Source organism: Sorghum bicolor, chromosome 10 (assembly GCF_000003195.3).
Source record: "Sorghum bicolor cultivar BTx623 chromosome 10, Sorghum_bicolor_NCBIv3, whole genome shotgun sequence".
NCBI lineage: Eukaryota > Viridiplantae > Streptophyta > Magnoliopsida > Poales > Poaceae > Sorghum > Sorghum bicolor.
The window spans coordinates 8,144,677-8,168,799 of record NC_012879.2 but is presented as its reverse complement, the minus strand read 5'-3'; the positions used below and the strand labels follow the sequence as shown (position 1 = coordinate 8,168,799).

Genomic DNA, 24,123 nt, shown 5'->3' with positions numbered 1-24,123 from the left:
TCTCACGAGGTAGGGTTAAGGGATTTGAGCTCGGAAGGGGAGGAGGAGAAGCGCCAGGGCGGGTACTACTTATAGCCGGGAGATTTCACCAGGTGAGAACGCGCGCGCGGAAGTTTCACCTTCCCGCGCGAGCTCCCGCCAGCCACCCTCCACGCCCACGCTGCGCCCCGAAATCGTCCGCCGCGCGCCGCGAGCGACCAGGCTGGGAAGAAACGAACCCTAGCGGCGTTTCCCCAGGGCCAGGCGGAGACGGCGATTTTGGCTGCCGGAAGCCAGGCTTCAGAATGGGCCAGGGAAACAAACACGGCAAGTTGCAGCCCAAAGGCGCAGCCGAGCCGCTGGGCCGCCCCCGCAAACGCACCCCAGTTGTCTCTGTTGGAGAATGGATCAGGCACGTTTGGATGTCTCTGCCTTGCTCTGCTTGGCTGGGCGCCTTGTTTAGTTGGCAAAATTTTGGTTTTTTGGCTACTGTAGCACTTTCGTTTATATTTGACAAACATTGTTCAATCACGGAGTAACTAGGCTCAAAAGATTCATCTCATAAATTTCAGGTAAACTGTGTAATTAGTTTTTATTATTATCTTTATTTAATACTCCATGCATACGACCAAAAATTCGATGTGACGGAGAATCTTGAAAATTTTTGCGAACTAAACAAGGCCAACCCACCGTTTGGTTCATTTGCTTCCGGCCTCGGTTCTCGCGCTCTCCAGAATTTCCCTCGTGGACACAAGCGAGCCAAAACTGCTCTCCCCAGCTGGCAAGCCTGGCATTGCTGAGCGAGGCGAGGCGAGGCGAGGGTAGCTGGCCGCGCAAACCAACCAATCACGGGATGTCTCTTTCTCTCTCCCTCCATTTCTTTTTTCTTTTGGGTTCTCACCGACATCGATACCCACGGTTGCCTAGTCCACCACTCACTGACTGGTTGGACCTACAGGATCGTCCACCAGCCTCTTTCCGCCTCGCCCATCAGCTCAGATCCGCGACGCGCTTCGCCACCGGCCACTCCACACTCCCCCCCGCTCCCACTCGGGCCACTTCCCCCATCCCCGATGGCCGGCGGCCGCGCGTTCCGGCCGTCCGCGCCGCGCCGCGCGGCGTTCGCGGCTCTGCTCACGCTCCTCCTCCTCGCGGCACTCTCCTTCCTCCTCTCTTCCACGCCGCCCGCCTCGTCGGCACGTTCCTCGTCCCCCCCGCCGTCCGCGCGCCTCGCCGCCGTCCGCCGACACGCGGCCGACCACGCGGCCGTCCTTGCCGCGTACGCCGCGCACGCACGGAAGCTCAAGGAGGCCTCCGCAGCGCAGTCGCTCTCGTTCTCGACCCTCTCCTCCGACCTCTCCGCGCTCTCCGCCCGCCTCGCCTCCCACCTCTCCTCCTCCTCGCTCCCCGAGGACGCGCTCAGGCCCCTCGAGAAGGAGGCCCGCGAGCGCATCAAGTTCGCGCGCGCACTCGCCGCTGACGCCAAGGAGGGGTTCGACACTCAGTCCAAGATCCAGAAGCTCTCCGACACCGTCTTCGCCGTCGGCGAGCAGCTCTCGCGCGCGCGCCGCGCGGGCCGCATGTCCTCCCGCATCGCTGCGGATTCCACCCCCAAGTCGCTCCACTGCCTCGCCATGCGCCTCCTCGAGGCCCGCCTCGCCAACCCCTCCGCATTTGCCGACGACCCCGACCCGTCCCCCGAGTTCGATGACCCCGCGTTGTACCATTACGCCATCTTCTCCGACAATGTGCTCGCCGTCTCCGTCGTGGTGGCCTCTGCTGCGCGCGCCGCGGCCGACCCTTCGCGCCACGTCTTCCACGTGGTCACCGCGCCCATGTACCTGCCTGCATTCCGGGTCTGGTTCGCGCGGCGCCCGCCGCCGCTTGGCGTGCACGTCCAGCTCCTTGCTTACTCCGACTTTCCATTCCTCAATGCCACCAACTCGCCTGTGGTCAGGCAGATCGACGCCGGCAACAGGGACGTCGAGTTGCTGGATTACCTGAGGTTCTACCTCCCAGATATGTTCCCGACGCTGCGGAGGGTGGTCCTTTTGGAGGACGATGTGGTGGTGCAGAAGGATTTGGCAGCGCTTTGGCAGGTCGACTTGGATGGGAAGGTGAATGGCGCAGTGGAGACTTGCTTCGGGGGGTTTAGGAGGTATAGGAAGTATCTCAACTTCACGCAGCCCATTGTGCGGGATCGATTCAATCCCAGCGCCTGTGCATGGGCATATGGGTTAAATGTGTTCGATCTTGAGACATGGCGGCGGGATGGTTGCACAGAATTGTTCCATCAGTATATGGAAATGGTGAGCTGCTCTGATCTCTGTTCACAACTTACAAGTGGCATTGTAGTACATTGGGGTTGATAAGTGGCTATATATGTACTTTAGGTCATGTGTGCTTCAACTTCACCTTTTCACTAGGGCCTTGTTTACTTCCCATAAAATTTTGCAAAATTTTTCACATTCCCCGTCACATCGAATCTTTAGACGTATGTATAGAGTATTAAATATAGACGAAAATAAAAACTAACTGTACAATTTGGTCGGAATTGACGAGATGAATCTTTTGAACCTAGTTACTCTATGATTGGACAATATTTGTCAAATACAAACGAAAGTGCTACAGTGTCTATTTCCCAAAATTTTTGGGAACTAAACAAGGCCTAGCTTTGATGTGGATTCTGTTTAAGGTTTTCTTTTTCCATTACCAATATTCATGTGTTGGATTTAAGTACAGGGTGCTTTAGCCTGTAATGTTTGGTATTGCAATGAAGAAATTTGCGTCTCTAGGTTAACGATTCTAGTAACTTGTGTTATTCATGGCTGTGTACATATCATTGGATAGCAAATCATTTGTAGAAGTTTAATATCAATGTCTTGATGGATTGGCCCAAACAATTGCATGGTTCAGTCTTATGCACTCAACTACTCAGCTCCTATGTCTTATTGTTTAACAAACTTACAATTATCTTAAATCATATCTTAGCAATGCTTGCTTTGATCGTTAGAGTGTTTTCTTTTCTTTTGAGTTTTAATGAGTTTCCTAATGACTGTCTCAATTTTGTTTTAAATCCTATCTTAATGTGGTCCTAATGACTGTCTCAATTTTGTTTTAAATCCTATCTTAATGTGGGTTGTTTTATAGTGTTATATGATTACTTCCTCTTAGTTTAATTTGGTTGCTGGCATCCTAACTGCTGGGGTTCAAATGTACTCCCTCCATTCCAAATTACTGGCATCTATGTCATTTTGGCTTTTCTAGGTACATAGCTTTTACTGTGCATCTAGATATATGCTATGTCTAGATACATTTCTAAAAAAGCCAAAATGACTTGTAATTTGGAATGGAGGGAGTATTTAGGATCACCCAATTGAGCTAGTGTTGTCATGTTTACTTCCTCTTAGTTCAATTTGGTTGCAGGTAGGCAACTTCTAATTGCTGGGGTTCAAATGTGATGGCAGTCACAAAATTGAGTGTGTTATTGTTTTTACACATTCCTTTTTAACAGGAACTAGAAGTGTTTTTCCTGTTTCTGAGAACATGTAAGCCATGCCTTGTCATTTTTTTCTGTTCTGGGTCCAGCTGAACCATGGTCTATAGTTTTTCACGTTTTCTCCTTTTTGTCAGGAATGTTAGAGTCCTAACATGGCATATTAATTTTTAGTATATAGTGGATTGGTGCACATTGGGGTCTTGGCAACTTTCTGGAAGAGTTCCTATCTGAGAGTAGGGTTCATATGCTCTAGTAATGCTTTGCTCTGAAGCCTAAACTTGTTTACTTCATAATCTAACTAACAATATGTTCTGCATTAGTCTCTGATGTGTAATATCTGTATGCAATTATGCGAATGATGCCAATAGTTGCCCATTCTTATCAGAATAAAATTCATCTGATTTTGATCCAAGGGACTGATGTTTTTATATTCTTATGGCAGAATGAGGATGGCGAGCTGTGGGATCCTACATCCATTCTAACAGCTGGGCTGATGTCCTTCTATGGCAATACCAAGCCACTGGATAAGTCATGGCATGTAATGGGTCTTGGCTATAATCCAAGCATCAGCCCTGAGGCAATCCGTAGTGCTGCAGTGATACACTTCGATGGGAACATGAAGCCCTGGCTTGATGTTGCTTTGAACCAATACAAGGCCCTGTGGACAAAGTATGTGGACACTGAAATGGAGTTCCTAACACTCTGTAACTTTGGTCTTTGAAGAGATTCTTTAGAGCTTCTAAGGAAACCACTGGCAGGTGCTACTTCTTCTTTCGGGACAAAAGAGCCTCGAACGCTGCACAAGTGGACTTATCTGTAGCAGAGTTGTTACTTGTGCTGGGCAACAATGTTCTTGTAGATCTGGTAGCTTGTTTGTGATAGTATTTGTTCTGTCAGCTAAAGTTGCTGGATTATTGTGCATAGAGAATGAGTCATTGGGAGGAAACTGTAGATGAACATTCCTGTATTATTGAATAACAAGAGTATCTACAATTGTATCTATAAGGGAAAAAAAGTTGCTGGTGTCAGATTGGAATTCTATTTTGCTGGTGTTTCCTTGCCCTTGTGCTGTTGTGCACCGATCTTTTTTTAGAATACTACTGGTTATTTTGAGGTATGAATGTATGATGTGTTGAGAATGACGGCGGATAAACGACGAAGAACACAAGATCAAATCATAGCGGAGACACAAGATTTAATGTAGAAAATCCCTTCAATGCGAAAGGGGAAAAGAACCACGGGCGCCAGCAGCAACAACATTCCTCATTATTATCAAAAGTTGGGTTACAACGCTGTGTGGCAGCTTACAAGATCGTAATCTTAAGTGGAACCTTAATTTAGGTATACGTACGGGCCGGAGCGAAGCGGAGACAGAAGTCGCCTTTATAATGTGTAACTGAATTTGGAACATATTCAACATGATGTCGATGCATACTAGAAATACAGTGATACACAATAATGTTGTCAACCATTTGTCAGGTGCTGCTTTCACTGAGATTTTTCACTTTTAATCCAGAACACAAGGGATTTTAAATAGGTCATGCATGCACGAAGGTGGATAAATGTCTAATGTTGGTGTGTTTTGTAGGTGTGCGAATGCTTGCTTTTTCTTTGGTTTCATTATCTTCCTTTTTTATTTATACATTTTCTTTAATGACACTTTCATTAACCTCCTTTTTTGACGCAATAACCAATCCTGTCCTTAAACTTTGGTACAAAGCTCAAATTCGCCCATCAACATTTAAATGGCCATTTTAGTCCATGAACTTGCAATTTTGTCAAGATCTCATCCGCCGTCTAAGGTGGCTCCATGTTAGCTCATCTTGTCAACCTAGTCGGTTCTGAGACAAGTCAACACACTTGAATTGACCAATTTGCCCGCTCCTATTTCCATTAAGCCAACCATCATGGTCCAAAGCACAACTCATTTTATCTATTTCTATGGCGGTTGTGCAGGTGGCTAGGGTTTAAAGCATCAAGTCGATATTGAGGAGAGTGTAGAGGCTTGGAGGCTAGCTGTTGGTTGGTGTCCCCTTGCCCATGGATGGTCTCGCCGTGAATAAGAGCATAGGTGGATGTAAATATGTCCTAGCATTTTAAGATTAGAAAAATCATGCACAGGAAAGGTTAGAAAGACCAGGCACAGGGTCCAACTTTGTTATGTCTTGCAAAACGGTGAAGCTGGATTTGAAGTAAGAGATAATAAGACATGCTGTTGTAGATTTGGGTAAGTTTCTAAAAATTCTATGGCAATAAGACATGCTGCTATGTCCAAATGGCTAAAAACCCTACAATCAGGGGCGAAACTAGAGTAAATTAGAGGGAGTGTATTTCTTTTATAGTTGTGAAAAATTAATCTATAACCATGGTAAAAAAACTCCTCCTAATAGTGATTTTTTCAAATTTTGGTGGGGGTGCATGGGCACTCAGAGTCTTCAACTAGCTTCGCCCCTACCTACAATTATATACATTTGTGAATTGTGAATGAAGAGGCAGGCACCCCACCCAACACCCCTACCACCTCCCACATAATGGAGTCCTTTTGAGCTCCTCCTCTATTATGGAATCTAGATTGTAAATTTTGTTGGGGTCTATATATATTCTATGTTTAACATTATAGCCTCATTTGGTTTCGAAGGGTTCCAATGGAAAATTGCAGGAATTGAAAACGGAGAAAAGGAAGTTACTATGAGCGCTTGGAAGTTGGAAGAGAGGATTATGAAGATTCCTTTTCTTTAGAATATTATAGAATTATTTCGTAAAATAAAACATTTGCTCAAAAAACTCTTGTTTTCCTTTTCCATTGTGTATGCTCGAGGCAAAACTTAGGCATTGCTATGGCTGCCCCCATACGTGGAGCTTGTTGTGATAAGACATATCTTTATTGTGACAACATGTCACTGCCAAAAGGAGTTGTGTGCATGTTTGTTATATGCAGAACTCATTGAATTTTTATTTCTTGTATTTCAAACATCATTTTCTATTTTTTCTTTGTTTTTTCATTTCTCTTTTTATATTTTCTTCATATCATATTTGTAACTTTTTATATTCCTCTGTTTCTTATTTCTGCATCCCACATAGGGCATTAGCTTTGGACATCAAGTTGCCTCTATTGATTTATATCTACGTAGGGCTCTTTTTATGCCCTTGTCCCTGGTCCTGACTTAATTTAGTATTTGTTAAAAAATATATTTAAGACTTCTAAGGAAAGGATATTTTAAAATAGACCCTAGAAAACACTTTTGTCGCCATATTACTTAGCGCCAAAATTGGTGATGATATGGTCGCTATCGTGTCCGCGGGGTGGGCATCGTGGTCCCCGCGCGCCTCCTACCTTGGCGCCAAAAGTGATTTAATTGATATTGCATGCGCCCCTAGCAACTCCGCTCTTCCTTGCGCCATTTCTCTCCAATCTCTCAAGGTCTACTTGGTTCCGTACGCGTTTTCCTTGTCTCGCCTCACTGTGTGCTCAGGCACACAAGCAATTTTGGCTCTCGAAGGGGAATGAGCTAATTCTTGCTAGCACAGGTCATATATGGAAACGAAAAAGTCTATCAACTCTACATTCGAGTGTTTGGTGAGGGGAGGAGGAGGAAGGTAGAACACTCGATTTATTTGTTCATTGTTCATCTTTCTCATCTCCGCCGCTACCCACCACCCCGCTTCAAACCGCGCTAGGGTTTCGCCGGAGCTCCGTGCCCGCCGCAACCTAGTCCGGCCGCCTCCACCGCTGCCAGGCCCCTGAACCACCCTATCACTGTCCCTATCACCTGACCGGCCTTCCTCTCACAAACTCCCTTCTATGCGCGCCGGACTTGGAGAAGAAAAGGAGAAAAATGCCAGATTTGACGTAGGAATCAAATAGGTGCCGCGTGCTCGAGAAACACTTGAGTGTTGTTTAGGGTTTCTCAAACTAAAACATTTGTTCATGGTAGCCATCCTTTCTCAGCAAGGCTAAACAGTGTGCGGCAGTGAAACCAAAAAGCGGTGCGGCACCGCTCTCTGCACTCGGGACCGCCCCCAAATAGTTCTCTCTCAGAGCATGCCCAACGCAAGCATACATCCATAGTGGTCTTAGATAAAAAGTTTAGTTACATGTAGATTCAGAGCTCCAAGGCTACCATACTCACAATGGAAACTACAACTAGCTTTTTTGCTTCTCTGTATTCATCGTACTCTGTTTTTCTTTCTCCTACTCTCACCTATCGCTTTATACCAGCATCTTTAGCATGAAGCACTAGTAGCCTGCAGAAGCTCATCTGACAATCTGCAAGCCACTACTTTACCTCCAACTTGACATCCGAACATAGCTGGCTGGTTAAGGCAACAAGCCACATCACCGCGTTGGGGCTGGCCTCAACTTCTCCTCGCTCCATCCGGACCGTACAACGGCACAAGCGCAATCGGCGCACATCGGGCGGTCTTCTTCTTCCTATATATCTATCCCCCGTCCCCTCTGGCTCGCTGTCTCAAGTCCGGGTCCGAGAAAAAAAATCCTCCTTTCCCCTGAGTATCGCGGCCGCTCCACCTCCAGGTATGTCGTCGCCCCCCTTCCTCGGCCGCTCCGCATAGGTAGAGTCGACCGTAAGTTAGGTTTCCTCCAAATACTCTCTCGAATCGGTTAGAATCGTAGAGTTTTCCCCAAAAATCCCTTTGTTAGGAGCACGATTGATTGCCCTAAAGTTCTTCTCTGATCCGATAAAATCGTAGACCCCCGTCCCCGAACTCGTTTATATGCTGTCCGATCGATCCACCCGTGCGCAATAACTGTCGATTACTCGATTGTGGTGGATCCAATTCTGCTTTTGTGGTAATACTTCTCGTTTCCTCCACAAATCTGCACCGAGCAGCGGCCATGGTGAAGAAGCCCAACGGCGCTGCCAAGGCCACGGCGACTTCTGCCGACGCGGCAGCCCAGCCATCCAAGGCGAATCCGTCCACCCCTGGGTCGGTCAAGGCCCGGCCAACCAAGGCGAATCCGTCCACCCCTGGGACTGGCAAGGCCACGAAGTTTAAGAAGGTGAAGGTCAAGGCCAACCGCGAGAAGCCAGCGGTTGCTGCCGCAGCTGTTGACAAGGTCGCCCCGGTAGGCGCAGGCACTGGTGATGGCGATGCAGATGCATCGGCGGTTTTACCGCAGCCATCCAATGTTGCTGAGGCGGTGCAAAAGCAGCCATCCGATGTTGCTGATGAGGCATCGCCTGTGGTGCAAACTCAGCCATCCAATGTTGCTGAGGCATCACCTGTGGTGCAAACGCCTAAGTCAACCACTTTTGCTGAGGCATCACCTGTGGCACAGACACAGAAGCCAGCCACTGATGCTGAAGGATCGGTGCCTGCACCAATGCCAGCCATTGCTGAAGCATCAGCTTCGTCGCCAAAGCCAAAGCCAAAGCCAAAGCCAAAACCAGCTCATGCTAATGCTGATGCTGCAGCTGCAATTTCTGCCAGCAAGGGAAAGGACAAGGCCGTGGATGCTGATAACAACGGGAGTGATGGCAGGATGAAGAGCAGAAGGAGGAGGGGTAGGGGTGGCAAGGGGAAGGAGGTTGTGGAGGATGGAGGAAGTAAGGGAAAGGAGGGGAAGAAGTCTGTGGGCAAGAAGGAAGAAAGGGGTGACCGTAAGGTTGCAGGGTTTATATTCATGTGCAATGCAAAGACTAAGAAGGAGTGCTACCAGAACCGCTTGTTCGGGATGCCCAGTGGGAAGATTGGAATGGTCAAGAAGATAAGGCCAGGGGTGAAGCTGTTCCTGTATGATTTTGACTTGAAGCTTCTGTATGGTGTGTACAAGGCAGCATCACATGGTGGGCTGAACCTTGTCCAAGAAGCATTTAATGGGAAATTCCCTGCACAGGTAATTCTGCTCTTCCATTTCATAGATTCGTTTGCACCAAATGCAGTAGTAAGGCAATGTATTTTGTTTTGATAGATTGGATGTCGGACGTGTGAGAATAGGGTTCATGTCTGGTTTAAAGAATAGTGGACATGAGTAGATATGTTGTTCTGCTGGGGCTATGACATGTATGGATTATAGGTATTGGTAAATTTAGTTCTAAACTAAATCTGTGCTGGTAAAGCTTTAGAAATGGCAGTAGTGAGAGATGTTTACCCTTATTAGAATAATAGGTGTTTTTAAATATCATAGATGGATTTCACTATTTATTAAAACATAGTATGTTGCTATACACTCATGTCCATATACATTGAGAAATTTTATTGTGTGCCTGGTATATGTAGTTACAGGGGTTAATTGTGGTTCTGCCTGACCATTATCAAATAACGCTTCGTTCTGCCAATCTGTCGGCAATATATATATATATATATATATATATATATATATATATATATATATATATATATATATATATATATATATATATATATATATCTGTAGAAAAAATGCCTCCCCTTTTAAATTTAGTGCCCCTTGTACATCACTCTAGGCTGTCAGGTTTTTGAATCAAGAAATGAGCAAGTCCTTTATTGCTTTGCTGTTTCCAACTGATGAATTTCTGTATCTTTTATGTTTAGCTTTTGTGCATTGGATCAGAATGCTCTTAGTTTCTAGAGATAGAGATATTTTGGGCTATTCTTTTTCTTCACTTGATGAAGGCTGTGGAACTTTCTCTCTAGCTTTTTTTTCTCATTTTGTTGTTATTGTACCAAAAATAGAAGGCTATCATACTTTGTGCATTCTTTTAAGCTTTTTTTGGATAATTGAACCCCCAAGATGAGCTAGCCACCTTCATTCTTCTTTTGGGTTATTTTAACTTCATACCAGTGGTATCTTCACCATGAAATGTATTTTGATTGGCTGTAGATATGACAGCTTTTAGCATTGAGGTATCCCATTTTAAACATGTTAGGAGCTTTCTGTTTATTAACATCATTGCCTTATGTTGATAGACATGAGCCTTTTGATGCTTTTTTGGGGTTTACATATTATCCTAGTCTAGTATTGATGCATGTGCCCTTATAAGCAACTTATAAAGAGGGGTTGATACGTACCTGGTGTAAACTTATCTTTTGGATGCTTGGGGGGGGGGGGGGGGGGTTTCTTTTTATAGGTATTTGGTGTCATTTTTGGGTGACAACATGTTAATGGTCGAGTCATTTTGGTAAGGCAGCTAATTCCTTATAACAAGGCCTCAGAAATTAGCTACCTTTCAAATATGATTCCAATATTCATGCCAAATTAGCATCTTTAGTGACAATCAACTACTAGTAATGTTAGCAGACATTGGATTGTATAGTTGTTGGTGAACACAACATTTTTAGGATCAAGATCCTAGGTAGGCTGTATGATAGTGGTAGGATGAACCCAAAAAACTATCACCCAAACAACCTGAACATATAGGCACCTAAAATATGAATTGAATTCTTGAGCCATCATCAATGGAATTGATCATGTTGGGATATGATAGTTGAGTCGGTATGTTATATAGTTGAATGCTAGGAATTCATCTTTAATACTAATTGGCTTTTTGGTAATTTGACTCTTAATAATTTTCAAAACTGCTCAAATATGAGAAGCTCATTTTTCCTCTTGGTTGTTTTTCACTAGATTTTAGACTCAAATTCAGATTTTGAATTCTACTTCTTGGTCATGTCCACATGGTAACCACTTTTTACTCAATTCAAAGTTTCAAACTGGAACTCTTTTTTTTAGTTTGAGAACCATTATGCGATACTTAGTTTTTGTTACACAATATAATGCTTGTACCTTTTTTTATTCCTAATTTGATGATCGGATTGTTGCCATGAGTAAGATTTGTAAAGCGGGCCAAAGACTTTTCAAGTTTTATTGGGGAAATTACCGAGCTGTCTTAAGTCCTTTTGGTCTAACACCTGCAGTACGGCATTCCATATTTCCTCCATGCCCGCTGACCAAGAAACATTGCTATCGCACAGCTTCCACCATTACTCGGACCATCCCATGTATTATCGGGATGTGTAAGAGAGTGAACATGAGTGGAGAATAGCAGAGGTGTTATGATCCTAGATCATAGGGGTACACCGTACGCTGCCAAGGCTAAATTGGCTTGGAGGGAGACTAGACTATTGGGGAACTTTGGATTAATTCTTCTACATTGCTTGATTGAAAGTAAATACTGTCCCATTCCTTTCCTTACATAGCTGACGAGACTTGACCCTTAAGAAACTAATCTCTAGGCCTGACGTGAGAGGTAGATGGGTTGGGCCACCCATAACACTTCTGTCCCATTTTCGAGCAGCTCATCCTAAAGCTGCAGGAGACCCTCCTCAGGAGCATCACTTCACTTAACACACAAATAAGCCATTTTTACATCTCGGCTTAATTTCGTTATTGTGACATGCAAAATAAAGGCAGACTCGTTATTATTGGTGCATCTCCAATTGTGAGTACTAGCCTGCCGTGGTGCCACTTGCCGCGTGCGGGGTGCTGGGCCACCAGCCAGGAACAGGAGCCAGGAGGCTGGTTGGTGTGGAGTGCAGAGGGCAGGACGCTGAGACAGGGAGGCTGGGAGGGGGAGCCGCCCACGGTGCGCCCTGTGCTGTGCCCCAGTGCCTTTGGGTCGGAGATTGGTGAGTGCTGAGCGCTGGGAATGCGTAATCCCCTCTCTCAATGGCTTACGCGAGAGCTCCAGGATAGCCCAATTTGCCCCTCGCCCCTTTTGCTCGCGCAGCCTGCCACAGCTCCCGTTTTCAACCTCAGACAGTTGCACTCTAATGCTCCGCAGTCTCCCTCTGGTCTCTGAGGGCCGGGGCACTGCCCCCGCCAGATGGGAGGTAGGGCGGCCGGCCGACCTCGCCCTATGGCTGGCTCTGCCTCTGAGCACAAAGAGAGGATAAAGGGGAGCTTCCTTGGTTCACAGCCTTGTATACTATATAGAACCCCACCTTGTATTGTATGGTGGCGGTGGTTGGATTTGGCGAACATGAGTGAATTTTGGCCGATGCTGTGGTGAACTCAGATAAACTTGTTGACTAGCTTGTCTTGGCAAGTCAAAGTAAGGAGACAAAGGTTGGTTATGTGGATGTGTCATGTACGGGCGCACCTATAGGCGCCGTCGTGACTCCAGGAGGGCTGACGAGCGTGCAGCCAAGGCGGGTGCCACCACCAGTGGCTAAGTTTAGAAAGATAGGATTTAGTTTCCCTTTTGCATGCCTAAATTATAGGAGAGTTTGGCTGGGCTTTGGCATATAAGCCGTGTAACAGACTTGGAGTCAATTAAGCAAGATCATTTACCCCAAAGTTTCTCATCTATCCCTAACTCTCTCAAGCCACCGGTGAGACCTCTCTCGGTGAAGGTCTGGAGCGCGACTACAACTTGCGTAGCCGCGGTCTGGCGACGTTGGGCGTTGAGGCGCTTGACAGGATGCTGCTGTGTTTAATCAATGGGTATTAGGGGGAATTTGAAAATGCCTAAAATTTGCAATTGCTGGACTGTGAAGAATTGAGATGTAGGTGAGTTTTGAAAGCACACCTTACCTGCAAGCGGGTTTTCAATCCCTAGATATGTATTGGTATTTAGGTGACTTCATTAACATGAAAGCTATAAACCTTTTGACGCAGAATTGGATGCTTGGCTGTGGCATCTCTAAATTTTTCCTTTTAGAGTTTCCATGATAAAGAGCGATTTGTCCCCACTTTGGCCTAGCTTCAGCTTTTGTAAAAGCCAACTCATAGGGTTTCTTAATTCAATCCCAGCTTCTGCTTCCCCACAAGATTACTGATAGCCTTAGTGCTTGGCACTACTTGCCTCTTTTTCATATGGAGAAGCTAAAGCCGAAGATGTTTTAAAGAGGCTTCCTTAAAAGATCATTCTGTTGTATATTCATCATTATTCTTGTATTTAAAACTATGTTTATATATGTGTAATGCAGGTTAAGTTTAATATTGATAAAGATTGCCGTCCTCTCCCTGAGAGTAGTCTCAAGCAAGCCATCAAGGAAAATTACAGTGCAAGGAGCAAATTTGACCCTGAGCTCACCACAAGACAAGTGAGTGTTTTGGACTCATGCTACAAATATTATTTAAATAGTGGTTCAGGGATTTCAAACATAATGCTAATTTATATCCTATATAATACTATGAATATGTGATATTATGCAGGTCCAAAGGTTACTTTCTCTGTTTAAGTCTGTTAATGCTCCACAATCTGTTCCAAATAATCACCGTGAAGAAAGGCGTCACTATGAAGAACGAAGGATGCCATATCATCATTTTGAAGAAAGGCGGCCTTCATTGCCTATTGAAGAAGTGCGTCAGCCACGGTTTGATGAGGAAAGGCGCCCTGCAGTTAGACATGTTCCTCTTGAGGATCCATATAGGGCACCACGCTTTGCTCCAGTTCAGGGTGATCACCACAGATATTATCAACCACCAGCACTTGCACCTGAGCCTCGGCACATTCCTCTTGTTCTAGAGCCTCGCTATGTTCCACCGGCCCTAGATCATCACCATGGGCCTACTGTGCCAGAGCTTCGACATGTCCCTGCTGCATATTATCGCACTTTAGCTCCATCTGGTGATTCATACTATCGGCCTGTTGAGAATCTGGTGCCTGAGCGGTAAGTTATGAGCCAACTTACTCTCTTTTTGTTTCAGTTTGCATACAACATAATGTTCTATCAGTTATTCAGTTGTCAATGTATCATCTATTTTATATGATACTTGCACTATGTGTGTCATGGTGTGTTGGAAGTGAGGGCTTCAAAATTTTACATGGTGTTATGGTTTACAATGCTCATTGTATATGTCGACTAGAAGTATATGATATTGCCTTGACTAATTGAAATTCTTTACTTCCAGATATGCAACTGTGGCTGACATAACCACTAGAGATCCAATCATTAGGGATCACACAGCACTGCCAGGAGAGGCATCTGCTCGAGCAGACCGCTTGGATGATCTTTACCGGACTCGTGGTGCTCATGTGGAGGATCTGTACCGTCCAGGGGAAATTGCTGCTCGTGCTGATCGTGTGGGGATCACCACTAGAGCTGATCGTGTGGAGGAACTCTACCGTTCTGATCGACTTGTTAACCGTGCTGTGGACCCCCCTCATTCAGCCTACCTTACAGCTGGTTATGAGACTAACCCTGCTTATGCTGAAACGAGCATCAGGCCTGTCTCTGCAAGGGTTAGTGGACCTGGTGCGCCGGTTTCGTCACACTATTCCTTCACTGGTGGTCCAGTATATCGGTGATGAGTGATCATGGCTCTGCTGAAAGCCGTAGCCAGACTAAGAAGACAGCTCTATAACTGCAATTTTTGTTCCCTCAAAAAAAAAAAAAAAGAACTGCAACTTTTATTTACCTTAGCTTCTATTCTAGATTTTCTTAAATATCCTTACCTGGATGAATGACATTCGTTGTAAAGACTTGCTGGTTTAAACTGTTGAATTATGTATTTCTGCTGCATATCTACTGCCATGCTTGAAGCTCATTTCATTCTGTGAATGGGTCGGTGCGCATTTTGGTAGCATAGGTTTGTTCTTCCGTTCAGATTGGTGGCTATTTGCTAGATTGAAGTTGGGCTACTTCTTGAAATGATCATTTCTTAGGATTTGTGTGTATGTTGATCGTAATATACAGGATGTTCAAGGGGTGATATCTGACGATTTGCATTTGTGGTCATGAGTTTCTCTGGGAATGGTTTCACCGCCATAAGCCAGTTCAAATTTCTCTCATCGAGTGTGTTCCTGATCTTGCAAAGCATCTGTTTTGTCATGTGTCAGAACGGAGAGCTAATAAGAGGACTGCCCAAGAGGCAGTTACAAGCTCTGGGACGTTTACGAGTTTTGCAGCATGAAGTAGCATCTGGCGTGCCTCTCTACTTCCCGTAAATGTTCTGCAAACGACCATGGGAGGGGTAGGAGGTCATGGAAGAACGTGAAATGTTGGTTTTTCATGTGGTGGTTGGCTCAGATGTTGGACTGGGGGCCGCTATCATTTAGCATGGCGAGGCCTACGCCGCCCTTGTTGATGTCCACCGTGATTAAGAGGAGGAATCGGGTAATCACTTGCTCTGTTCTTGTTCCTTCTCACAGGAATTTAGGTTTCTATTGCTGAAAAAGCTTGGCCTACAGACTATTCCTGAGAACTGATGATGGCTGCTTAGATTAGACGATTGGTGGGTGAGCGTGGAATCCTTGGTTAAATAATCAAACCCGAACTGGATTCAACTTTGTTATGGTTGGTGGTTGCTTAGAATTTCTATAGGAGCGTGGACTATTTGGAAACATCAAAATTGGTATCTTTGATGGGGCATCTCCAAATTTAGCTACAACATTGTTACTCTCTAAAGAGGCCTCGATACACAAATTTCCTTTCTTTACAACTGCAGATGGTTGACTTAACATCACATGTTCAACGCATCGACTGGCGGTTGGGTACCTTTTTTTCCACGGTCCAAATTAAAGCCAAGACATATAATTTGAAATCTTTAGCACCTGTAGCTGCAATAGATTGAAGCAGTCAGCTTGTAGACCCTCTCTGCTGTTTCAGTAGATTTGCTTGCAATATTTAACTACGCCATTGCTGACCAACGGTGAGCACCCGGAGGACGATCACGTACAGGTCAAGAGATGAGAGGCCACGAGGATCATTGTGTCAAGCACTCAGGCCTTCCGGTCGCCGTACGGGTCCAGAATGGATGGCCTTTTGATATTCTTTTTCTTTTCCAGATCAATCTACACGCTTTTACTGGCCCATATATACTGCCTGAATAGTAAATACTAAATATACTGCCTGAATAGTAAATACTAAATACTAAATTGTACGTGTCCTAACAGTCCATGTGTTCCGTTTGTATCCCCATATTTCACTTTGACCAAATAGCTCCAAGACTTCTTTTTTAGGCTCAAATAGCTTCAAGACCTTTTTTTTTCTGATATATAAAACAAATACAGAACACCGAGTGGGACTATTTCTCAGCCTCCAAATCGATACAATTGCTTTCAGGAAGTGACGCATGTGCATCCCCCTCGGTTGTGCACTTGCGCAGTCAGCAGAGAATCCGGTTCCCACATCCTGCAATCCTGTGTGCCACCACAAGTTCCTATTTTTTTTTCCCCCTATATCGCTGCTTCGCTAGGGTTAGACCTTGTCGCCGGTTTTTTTTGGCGGCCGCTTCAGCCGGGTCAGCTTCAGCTCCATCCACCACCATCAGTCCAAAAACAGGCCAGCGGCAGCTGATCACCGTGGTAGCAGGAGAAAAACACAAGCCAGCTGACACCGTGAGGCAAGGAGTTCGTCTCCGGTCCGCCGAGAAGTCGCCTCCAAATTAGTCAAAACAGCAGCGCGCATAGGTGGACTAGCCGCTTTCTCCTCCCCCTCCTCTCGGTCTTTCCCCTCTCCAACGACTGGACGACGGAACTGAAGCCAGCGAGGGTGACCGGAGCCAACAGCCAAGTAAAAATCTCCCCAGCAGCCCAGGGCCGGCCAGTCGACGGTCTCTCTCGCCGGCCTTCTCAGACCACATCACCCACAAGCATTGCGCTTGACGCCTAGCTATAAGTACTCGCCGGACAAGGCGGCCACTCCATCCCATCCCATCTCATCTCATCTCATCCATCTCGGAGCTGAGGCAATCTAGCAAAAAGGCGCTTCTTTCCCTGTTTGCTTGGGACAGGACACAGAGCCAGGAGAAGGAACCGTCGGGGGCCTGAGCTTCTTCTTCTTCTTCTTTCCTGGTAAGAACGAGATCCGCCCTGATTCGTAAGTTCTCCACTGCGAAATGCCTTCGCGTGGTTATTGGCAAGGGGAATAATCCTCTCCGGGCCTGCGCATTTGCGGCGTATCTCCTGCCAGTGTTCATAAATAATGCCAGGACATTGCGCTCGCTTGGGTTCAAGATTTGGTTGTTCAATCATTCGTTTTAGCTAGCCCAATCAGCTGCTGGCTAACATAGTGACATCTCGGTGTTTGTGCGCTTGCTGACGGTCGCAGGGCTCACTGACTGAAGCGAGGATGGCATTTGCGGTCTCCGACGAGCTGCTGGGCACCTTCGTGCCGATTGCGGTGTACTGGCTCTACTCGGGGCTCTACGTCGTCCTGGACGGGCTCGGGATGGACGACTACAGGCTCCATCCCAAGGGGGAGGAGGTCAGGAACATTGTGTCCAAGTGGACGGTCGTCAGGGGCGTCCTTGTTCAGCAGGCGTTTCAAATCGCTGTCTCCCTTCTTCTCTTCACGGTAATTCCTCTTTTCCAGCATCTAATTGCCAAAAAAGTTTGTGATTTTCAGCACGATACTTGTGAAATGTGTGAATAGTATTTGGGATTAGTATTTTGCTAGTTCTTTTCCAGATGCTGAATTTGATAAGTACACTGTGTTTCAATAGCAAAGCAAGCGATGAATCAGAATCCGGTGGTTCTTGTATTCTTGTCGTGGTAATTGAAAGGTAGCATCAATAGGTTCAGAACGAATTGCTGAGATTAAAAAAGTAAACTGAGGTGATGGCATTGAAATCTAGAGAAGCCACTAAAGTTTGACCTAGTGCACTGTATTTCCTAATAATACTATAGCACTTTCTCCTTCTAGTTTTGACCAATGTTGGTTCTAGATGGCTTCTGGAGTTGACTTTCAAATTTCATCTGTGAAAACCTGTACTTACAACTTACAAGGGAAATTTCCTGGAACTGCAGGCTCTTGGTGACGAGGATGGAACAGTGAAGAAGCAGCCCCCGGCTCTGGTAATAGCATTGCAATTTATCATTGCAATGTTTGTCATGGACACATGGCAGTACTTCATGCACAGATACATGCATATCAACAAATTCTTGTACAAGCACATCCACTCTAAGCACCACACTCTTGTCGTCCCCTACGCCTTTGGAGCTCTGTACAACCACCCCCTGGAGGGACTCATCCTGGACACCATCGGCGGTGCACTCTCGTTCCTCGTCTCTGGCATGACCCCAAGGATTGGCATATTCTTCTTCTCATTTGCGACCATCAAGACCGTCGATGACCACTGTGGTCTGTGGCTTCCTGGGAACATCCTCCATGTATTCTTCAGCAACAACAGCGCTTACCATGACATCCACCACCAGCTCTATGGAAACAAGTACAACTTCTCGCAGCCCTTCTTTGTCATGTGGGACAAGATCCTCGGAACATACATGCCTTACGCTCTGGAGACCCGCAAGGGAGGTGGGTTTGAGGCGCGCCCGGTTAAGCTCAACCAAGCAGAGCAGACCAAAGCTGATTAAGCAGTGTGGTTTCTCCTGTTTATCTACTACAACTTCCCCTGATTCCCCCCCCCCCTTCTGACTGCATTTGTACTGTAGAAGTATTTTCCTGTCCATATAGTAAAATCATTTAGGCAATTGCCATGTTGTACCCAAAAGATATAGCAAATAAAACATCTTGTTAATGAAGATCCACTGAGGTTTGTTTCCTCTGAGTTGCGTTTGTGTGTGACAAGGAGAGCTGATATTGGCAGCGTATGCAACAGTGAGCTGGCCATCACACTCTGAATATTTACTTACCTTTTCTGCGCTGGATGTTGTCTGTTGTCTCTGTTGTAAGTCATGCCTCATGCTGATGCTTTTCCAGTTTTAGAATTTGAAAGGGAGCAGTGAGCTGTGCTTAGGGCCCAGACTGTCCGTTGGACAGTGCCAGCCTGAAACGTGGTTCTGGCTGCTGCCCGTGCCCGGCATCTGGAAACCATGAGCTGAAGTGATGGGCTCCAAGCAGCATTTGCCCACGGGAATGTGAGAGTTGAGTCTTCAGGGCACAATGATCTGTAGCTGTGTATGGTTTATATCTTAATAATAGCAAAGCATCTGTCTACCACTGAAATGGAAAAGCAACTCGTGTTTATCGTGAAATGTGAGCGTAGAATGCAGCAAATATATTTGGAATACTTAGAGTGTGTCGCTAATAGGCCCTATTTGCATCCTTCCACATAGCTAAGGCCTGTGTTGGTTCCACGTGCTAAATTTTAGTTCCCATCATATCGAATGTTTCAAGACATGTATAAAGTATTAAAAATAGATTATTTATGAAACTAAAAACATAGCTAGAGAATAATTTGTGAGACGAATCTTTTAAACCTAATTAGTCTATGATTATACATTAATTGCCAAATAAAATGAAAATGTTATAATACCTATTAAATTTTAGTACCTCCAACCAAACACGCCGTAAGTTACCAACTCAGAGCATTTCCAAGAGTTTTTTTATATTCTTCTTTATTAATAGGAAAATAGAGATTTTGATAAATTTCTTTAATTAGACAACCAAATATGGTTATCCTATATTTAATGTTTTAGATTTCTCATTAGCTAAGGATAGAGAGCGTGGTTGGCTCTATAAAGTGCACACATGATATTAAAAAGTTGGAGAGTGAAAAAATATAGAGAATAATTTTGTTCAAATGGCTCTCCAAATGATAATTTAGAGAGAGTTTAAGAAGACTTTTGGGGGTGCCCTAAGAATTAGTGAGTGTGGAAGCAAAAAAAAGCTATTGCTAAAAAGGTAAAAGGTGTGGTAACTATTACTCCTTCCATCCAAAATTATAAGTCATTTGATTTTTTTATCCCAAGTTTGACAACTCGTTTTATTGAATAACTGTTATTAATAAACCAAGCCACTATAAAAAAATGATATTTTGCACAAATGTTTGAATAAGACGAGTGATCAAATTTGGTGTTAAAAAAAATCAAACTTCTTACAATTTGGGTTGGATTGAGTAGTAAATAGCTTGCAGGTGCTAAAAACTAGTATGCTAAAAATTTGCATCTCTATCTGAAGCAGCAATTTTATCTACGTGTATAATAAATTTCTATCGCCTGGGTAAGGTTGCCGCTCCAAGCAAATGTGGATCGCGGATGCTCCAGGAATCAGAGTGGTGCTCTGCCAATCCGTTTCGAAATTATTAATAATGATAAAATAAACATAAAAAATCTATCCGATTTGCTTGGTAGAGAATTTGGACCGATAGTGTGGTGAGCCCGAATCGGCGCAGTTTTTTTTTAAAAGAAAAGGTCCCCTTTAATTTCCTGAAATACCGTTGCAGTCTGATTTTTTCAAGAAAAGGTCCCCTTTTTGTTTAACACCAAAACCAGATGATCTTATCCCATCAATTCTCAAAACTATTCAAATTACCTTCCTATCTTGGTTTGATTTGAAGTGGCTTTAAAGGCAGTTCCTCCTATTTCAGTTTATGAAATTTGGTAAATACTTGATAAGGTCTTTAAACCATAAAAAATATCTCTAACTTTCTAAAAGCTCTAAAAAAATCCTAGAGATAGATTCAGATAGAAAAATTGAAATAAAAATATTAGAGATCATAAAAGTATCTCTAGAAGCTTCTAGAAAAATAGATTTAGCTCTAGGAACAATATGAAAAACAAAAAAAATATGAAAAAAATCTCAAAACATCCTAATTGGTGTTCAGATGCATTTTCAAAATTTTCCACGATAAAACATAAGACACAAATGTATATCATGAATGCGTCCAAACACAAACAATGCACAATTCAATGTTTTCTTTGGATATTTTTACTATTTCTCTAGATCTAAATGTATTTTTTTTGAAGCTCTTAGAGATGTTTTTATGAGCTCTAAATATTTGGTAATATTGTTCCAATCTATCTCTATGGAGAGCCCGCGAAGGAGCGTCACGACTGCGATGGGCGCGTCGACGATGGTTGCCCCACGCCCGGATTTGCGGCAATGCGCTGGAGGCCCACCACCTGCCTCCGTGGCATGGTCATAGCATCCAGGTGCTACTGTGGCATGGCCACGTTACATGCTCGTGCTAGCGTGGCAGTAGATTAGGGATCCATATGGTCGTTTTTTTAGGGCCTGTTTAGATGGGAGATGAAAAATTTTTTGGTGTCACATTGGATGTGTCGGAAGGAGTCGGGAGGGATTTTTAGACACTAATAAAAAAACAAATTACATAACTCGTTTGGAAACTGCAAGACAAACCTATTAAACATAATTAATATATCATTAGCATATGTGGGTTACTATAGCACTTAAGGCTAATCATTGACTAACTAAGCTTAAAAGATTCGTCTCGTGATTTTCAATCAAACTGTGTAATTAACTTTTTTTATCTATATTTAATGTTTTATGCATGTGTCCAAAGATTCGATGGGATGGATGGAAAAATTTTGGATGGGGAACTAAACAGGGCCTTAGTTCAGACACCCAGATGGGAATGCTCCAAAACTTTGAGGACCCAGTGTACATTATACTCATTTATAAACTTAAGATAAAATTTCATAGTTTAAAAAATTTTATCAAGTACCTACCAAAATTTTTTTAACTAAAGAGAGGATGAAACCACATTCAATACCATTTCAATCTAGGCAGAAAGGTAATTTAAACGGTTTTCTGAGTTTAGAGAGTATGATGTTTGGCTTTGAAGTTAAGGAAAAAAAATCAGACCACAACAATAATCCAGAGATAAAATGATTTCTCCGTTTTATGACCGTTCTGTTACTGGGCCGCGTTGTGTTGGCCCACCCGCGCTCCGACGCACGCGCGCGCGAGAGAGAGGAAGGGACGACCCGGTGGTATTCACTCTGGCAGCCCAACTCCAAATTTTTAGCCCAGCATGACCTTTCCCAGCCCAATCGAGGAGTGGAAAAATCGCGTGGCCCTCGTCTACGTCTACCGCGTGCAGTGCAGGCCCTCCTCGTCTACCTCCGCCTGGGCGGGCTGGATTTGCTCTCCCGACCTGCAAAAGCTCCTGGAATCTCACGAGGTTCATGTGGAATCCAAGTGCAGAATCCCGGAACCTGCCTGTACTGTACGGCGACCTGTACATACTCCCAGTTCCAGCGCTGCTCGGCGACGACGTCAGTTCAAGCACAGCGGCCGGGCCCGGACTCGATCGATCGGGCGGCGCGGCAGGTCGGCATGCATGCAGTGCAGCCGTCCCGTCCGGCCGGCCTGTTGCTGACTCGCTGCTGGTGGCCGACGCCGGCCGGCGATTCTCGCGATCGCGACGTACTGACGTGGACCGGCACGGACGTCCGCGTGTCCGTGGCCGTACATGTCCCGAAACGGCAGCCGCCGCTTTCTTCCAAGCGAGAGCGACCTCTCGCGAATCCGGAGCTCTATCGTCGGCAACAGTTCGATTCCCTGTGAATGCGTCGGCAATCACCCAATGCGCACAAAACATCCCTCGGCTGGGGATGAGATTTTGCGGAGAGGAAGAGAGGAACCATTTTTTTAATCATTTATGGACAGTTTCCTGCTTTCCTAAACACCATTCACAGTCACGCGACACAATCACCGGTGAGTCATGGCTAATTATTTGCACTACAAAATAAATTGGCACTTGTTTATATTACTACTTAGATTAGTTTGGTTGGTTGGTGACATTTGTTTGTACTGGTTCTCTTGATTTGCCAAAATGATAATACCTGATCTTGATAGCGCGATGTGGAAATTTCTGTTTTGGGTGAGATTGAGACTAGTGTGCGCACACACCACAAGCGATCTTATCCGAAACCTGTCATGTTACGTCACTGCTGTCTCCTGACCATTATATTTGGTCTCAATATATAGTCTGTCGTCCTTAGCAGCAGTCAGAACTGAGCTATATTGATCAAAGGTGGCAAAAAATCTTACGATTTGTGACTTGCGATGCCGTTAGCTGGTCGATAGAACTCTCCAGATTAAAACCATTTTTGTGGCTCAACTTTGAAATTCTAGAAAAAATATTCCTAGAGGTGGTTACGAAATCAAACTCTAGAGGCAGGCGACAACCCGTTTGATTTCTAGAGACGCACAGTAGAGGCAGTTGAATTAGTGGCCTCTAAAGAATGTTCTTGTAGTAATCTCTACCTATTTCTATTGAAGAGTGTGAGAAAACACCATACCAAAACCTCCTAGCATATATGGCAGGGGAGAGGAACAATGAAGAACAAGTCACCGATGGTAAGAGTAGTTAGAGTTTCTCAAAAAAGCTTATTAGGAAAGCAGGTTTAAGAAAGGCAGTTTTCACTAGTGTCTAAGTATGAAAAGTCAAGTTAGCCATCTAAGGAAGTCTTGGGCGAAAGAAAAACCCTTTTCTCTGCGCATATTTCCTTTCGCCCCCTCCCTTTCAAATCAGAATTATTTTCAAAGTGAAATGTGATCCTTAAACAAAAGGTATTTGCATCAACATTTCCTCCTAGTTAGGAGGGCTACCCTCTTTATTGACTTCGCTACTGAGACCACACTTCCAAGTAAGAGCGCGCGCAAGCAACCGAGCATACCATCTTTGACACAGAAGAACCTACGTGTGAAAAAAAATAACTAATCATACAAAAAAGAACTGATTATACGTATACGGAGAAAGAAAGCCTTACCAAGGATTGCTTCCTATGCCGGATGCTCCTCTCTTTGGAACTACTAGTGAGTCTTGTTTATGAAAAGAAAAGCGAGAAAAGGTTTTTTTTTAGCACCGGTCTCTTATATATGTAAGGAGTTATTGCTTTTCTTCCTCTTTCAGAAATGAACTAGCAGTCAATGAAAAAAATTATCTTCATTATCTTCAGCTTCTCTAAAGAAACCAGAGATTCAAAAGAAGCCTCGCCAAATAGAGACCCTTAGTTGCTAACTTACTTGCCATCTCATCCTATATGTTCTAATGTAAGATGTATTTTATTCAATAAATATGTATCTTCTCTCATATATGCCACGTA

General features: G+C 44.6%; 3 protein-coding genes across 3 annotated transcripts; all 3 read left to right on the top strand.

The window, feature by feature from the left end:
* On the top strand, positions 955–4,539 carry LOC8065523 (probable galacturonosyltransferase 9). The gene is made up of 2 exons (XM_002438059.2): positions 955–2,288; positions 3,921–4,539. Exons 1-2 carry the CDS (start codon positions 1,053–1,055, stop codon positions 4,197–4,199), a joined length of 1,515 nt encoding a protein of 504 aa, XP_002438104.1. The 5' UTR covers positions 955–1,052; the 3' UTR covers positions 4,200–4,539.
* LOC8065522 lies at positions 7,857–14,912 on the top strand. Its single transcript, XM_002438058.2, has 5 exons — positions 7,857–8,012; positions 8,329–9,335; positions 13,349–13,465; positions 13,578–14,035; positions 14,277–14,912. The coding sequence occupies exons 2-5, from the start codon at positions 8,334–8,336 to the stop codon at positions 14,671–14,673; spliced, it is 1,974 nt and encodes a 657-aa protein (XP_002438103.1). The 5' UTR covers positions 7,857–8,012; positions 8,329–8,333; the 3' UTR covers positions 14,674–14,912.
* LOC8081286 (sphinganine C4-monooxygenase 1) lies at positions 16,580–18,869 on the top strand. Its single transcript, XM_002438057.2, has 3 exons — positions 16,580–17,160; positions 17,417–17,662; positions 18,115–18,869. Exons 2-3 carry the CDS (start codon positions 17,438–17,440, stop codon positions 18,679–18,681), a joined length of 792 nt encoding a protein of 263 aa, XP_002438102.1. The 5' UTR covers positions 16,580–17,160; positions 17,417–17,437; the 3' UTR covers positions 18,682–18,869.

Bases quoted from the DNA above. Each gene is read 5' to 3' on its own strand.
- LOC8065523 (XM_002438059.2), top strand. From the start codon at position 1,053: ATGGCCGGCGGCCGCGCGTTCCGGCCGTCCGCGCCGCGCCGCGCGGCG. The intron at 2,289-3,920 runs GTGAGCTGCTCT...TTCTTATGGCAG, and splicing joins TCCATCAGTATATGGAAATG to AATGAGGATGGCGAGCTGTG.
- LOC8081286 (XM_002438057.2), top strand. From the start codon at position 17,438: ATGGCATTTGCGGTCTCCGACGAGCTGCTGGGCACCTTCGTGCCGATT. The intron at 17,663-18,114 runs GTAATTCCTCTT...CTGGAACTGCAG, and splicing joins TCTCCCTTCTTCTCTTCACG to GCTCTTGGTGACGAGGATGG.
- LOC8065522 (XM_002438058.2), top strand. From the start codon at position 8,334: ATGGTGAAGAAGCCCAACGGCGCTGCCAAGGCCACGGCGACTTCTGCC. The intron at 13,466-13,577 runs GTGAGTGTTTTG...GATATTATGCAG, and splicing joins CTGAGCTCACCACAAGACAA to GTCCAAAGGTTACTTTCTCT. The intron at 14,036-14,276 runs GTAAGTTATGAG...CTTTACTTCCAG, and splicing joins GAGAATCTGGTGCCTGAGCG to ATATGCAACTGTGGCTGACA.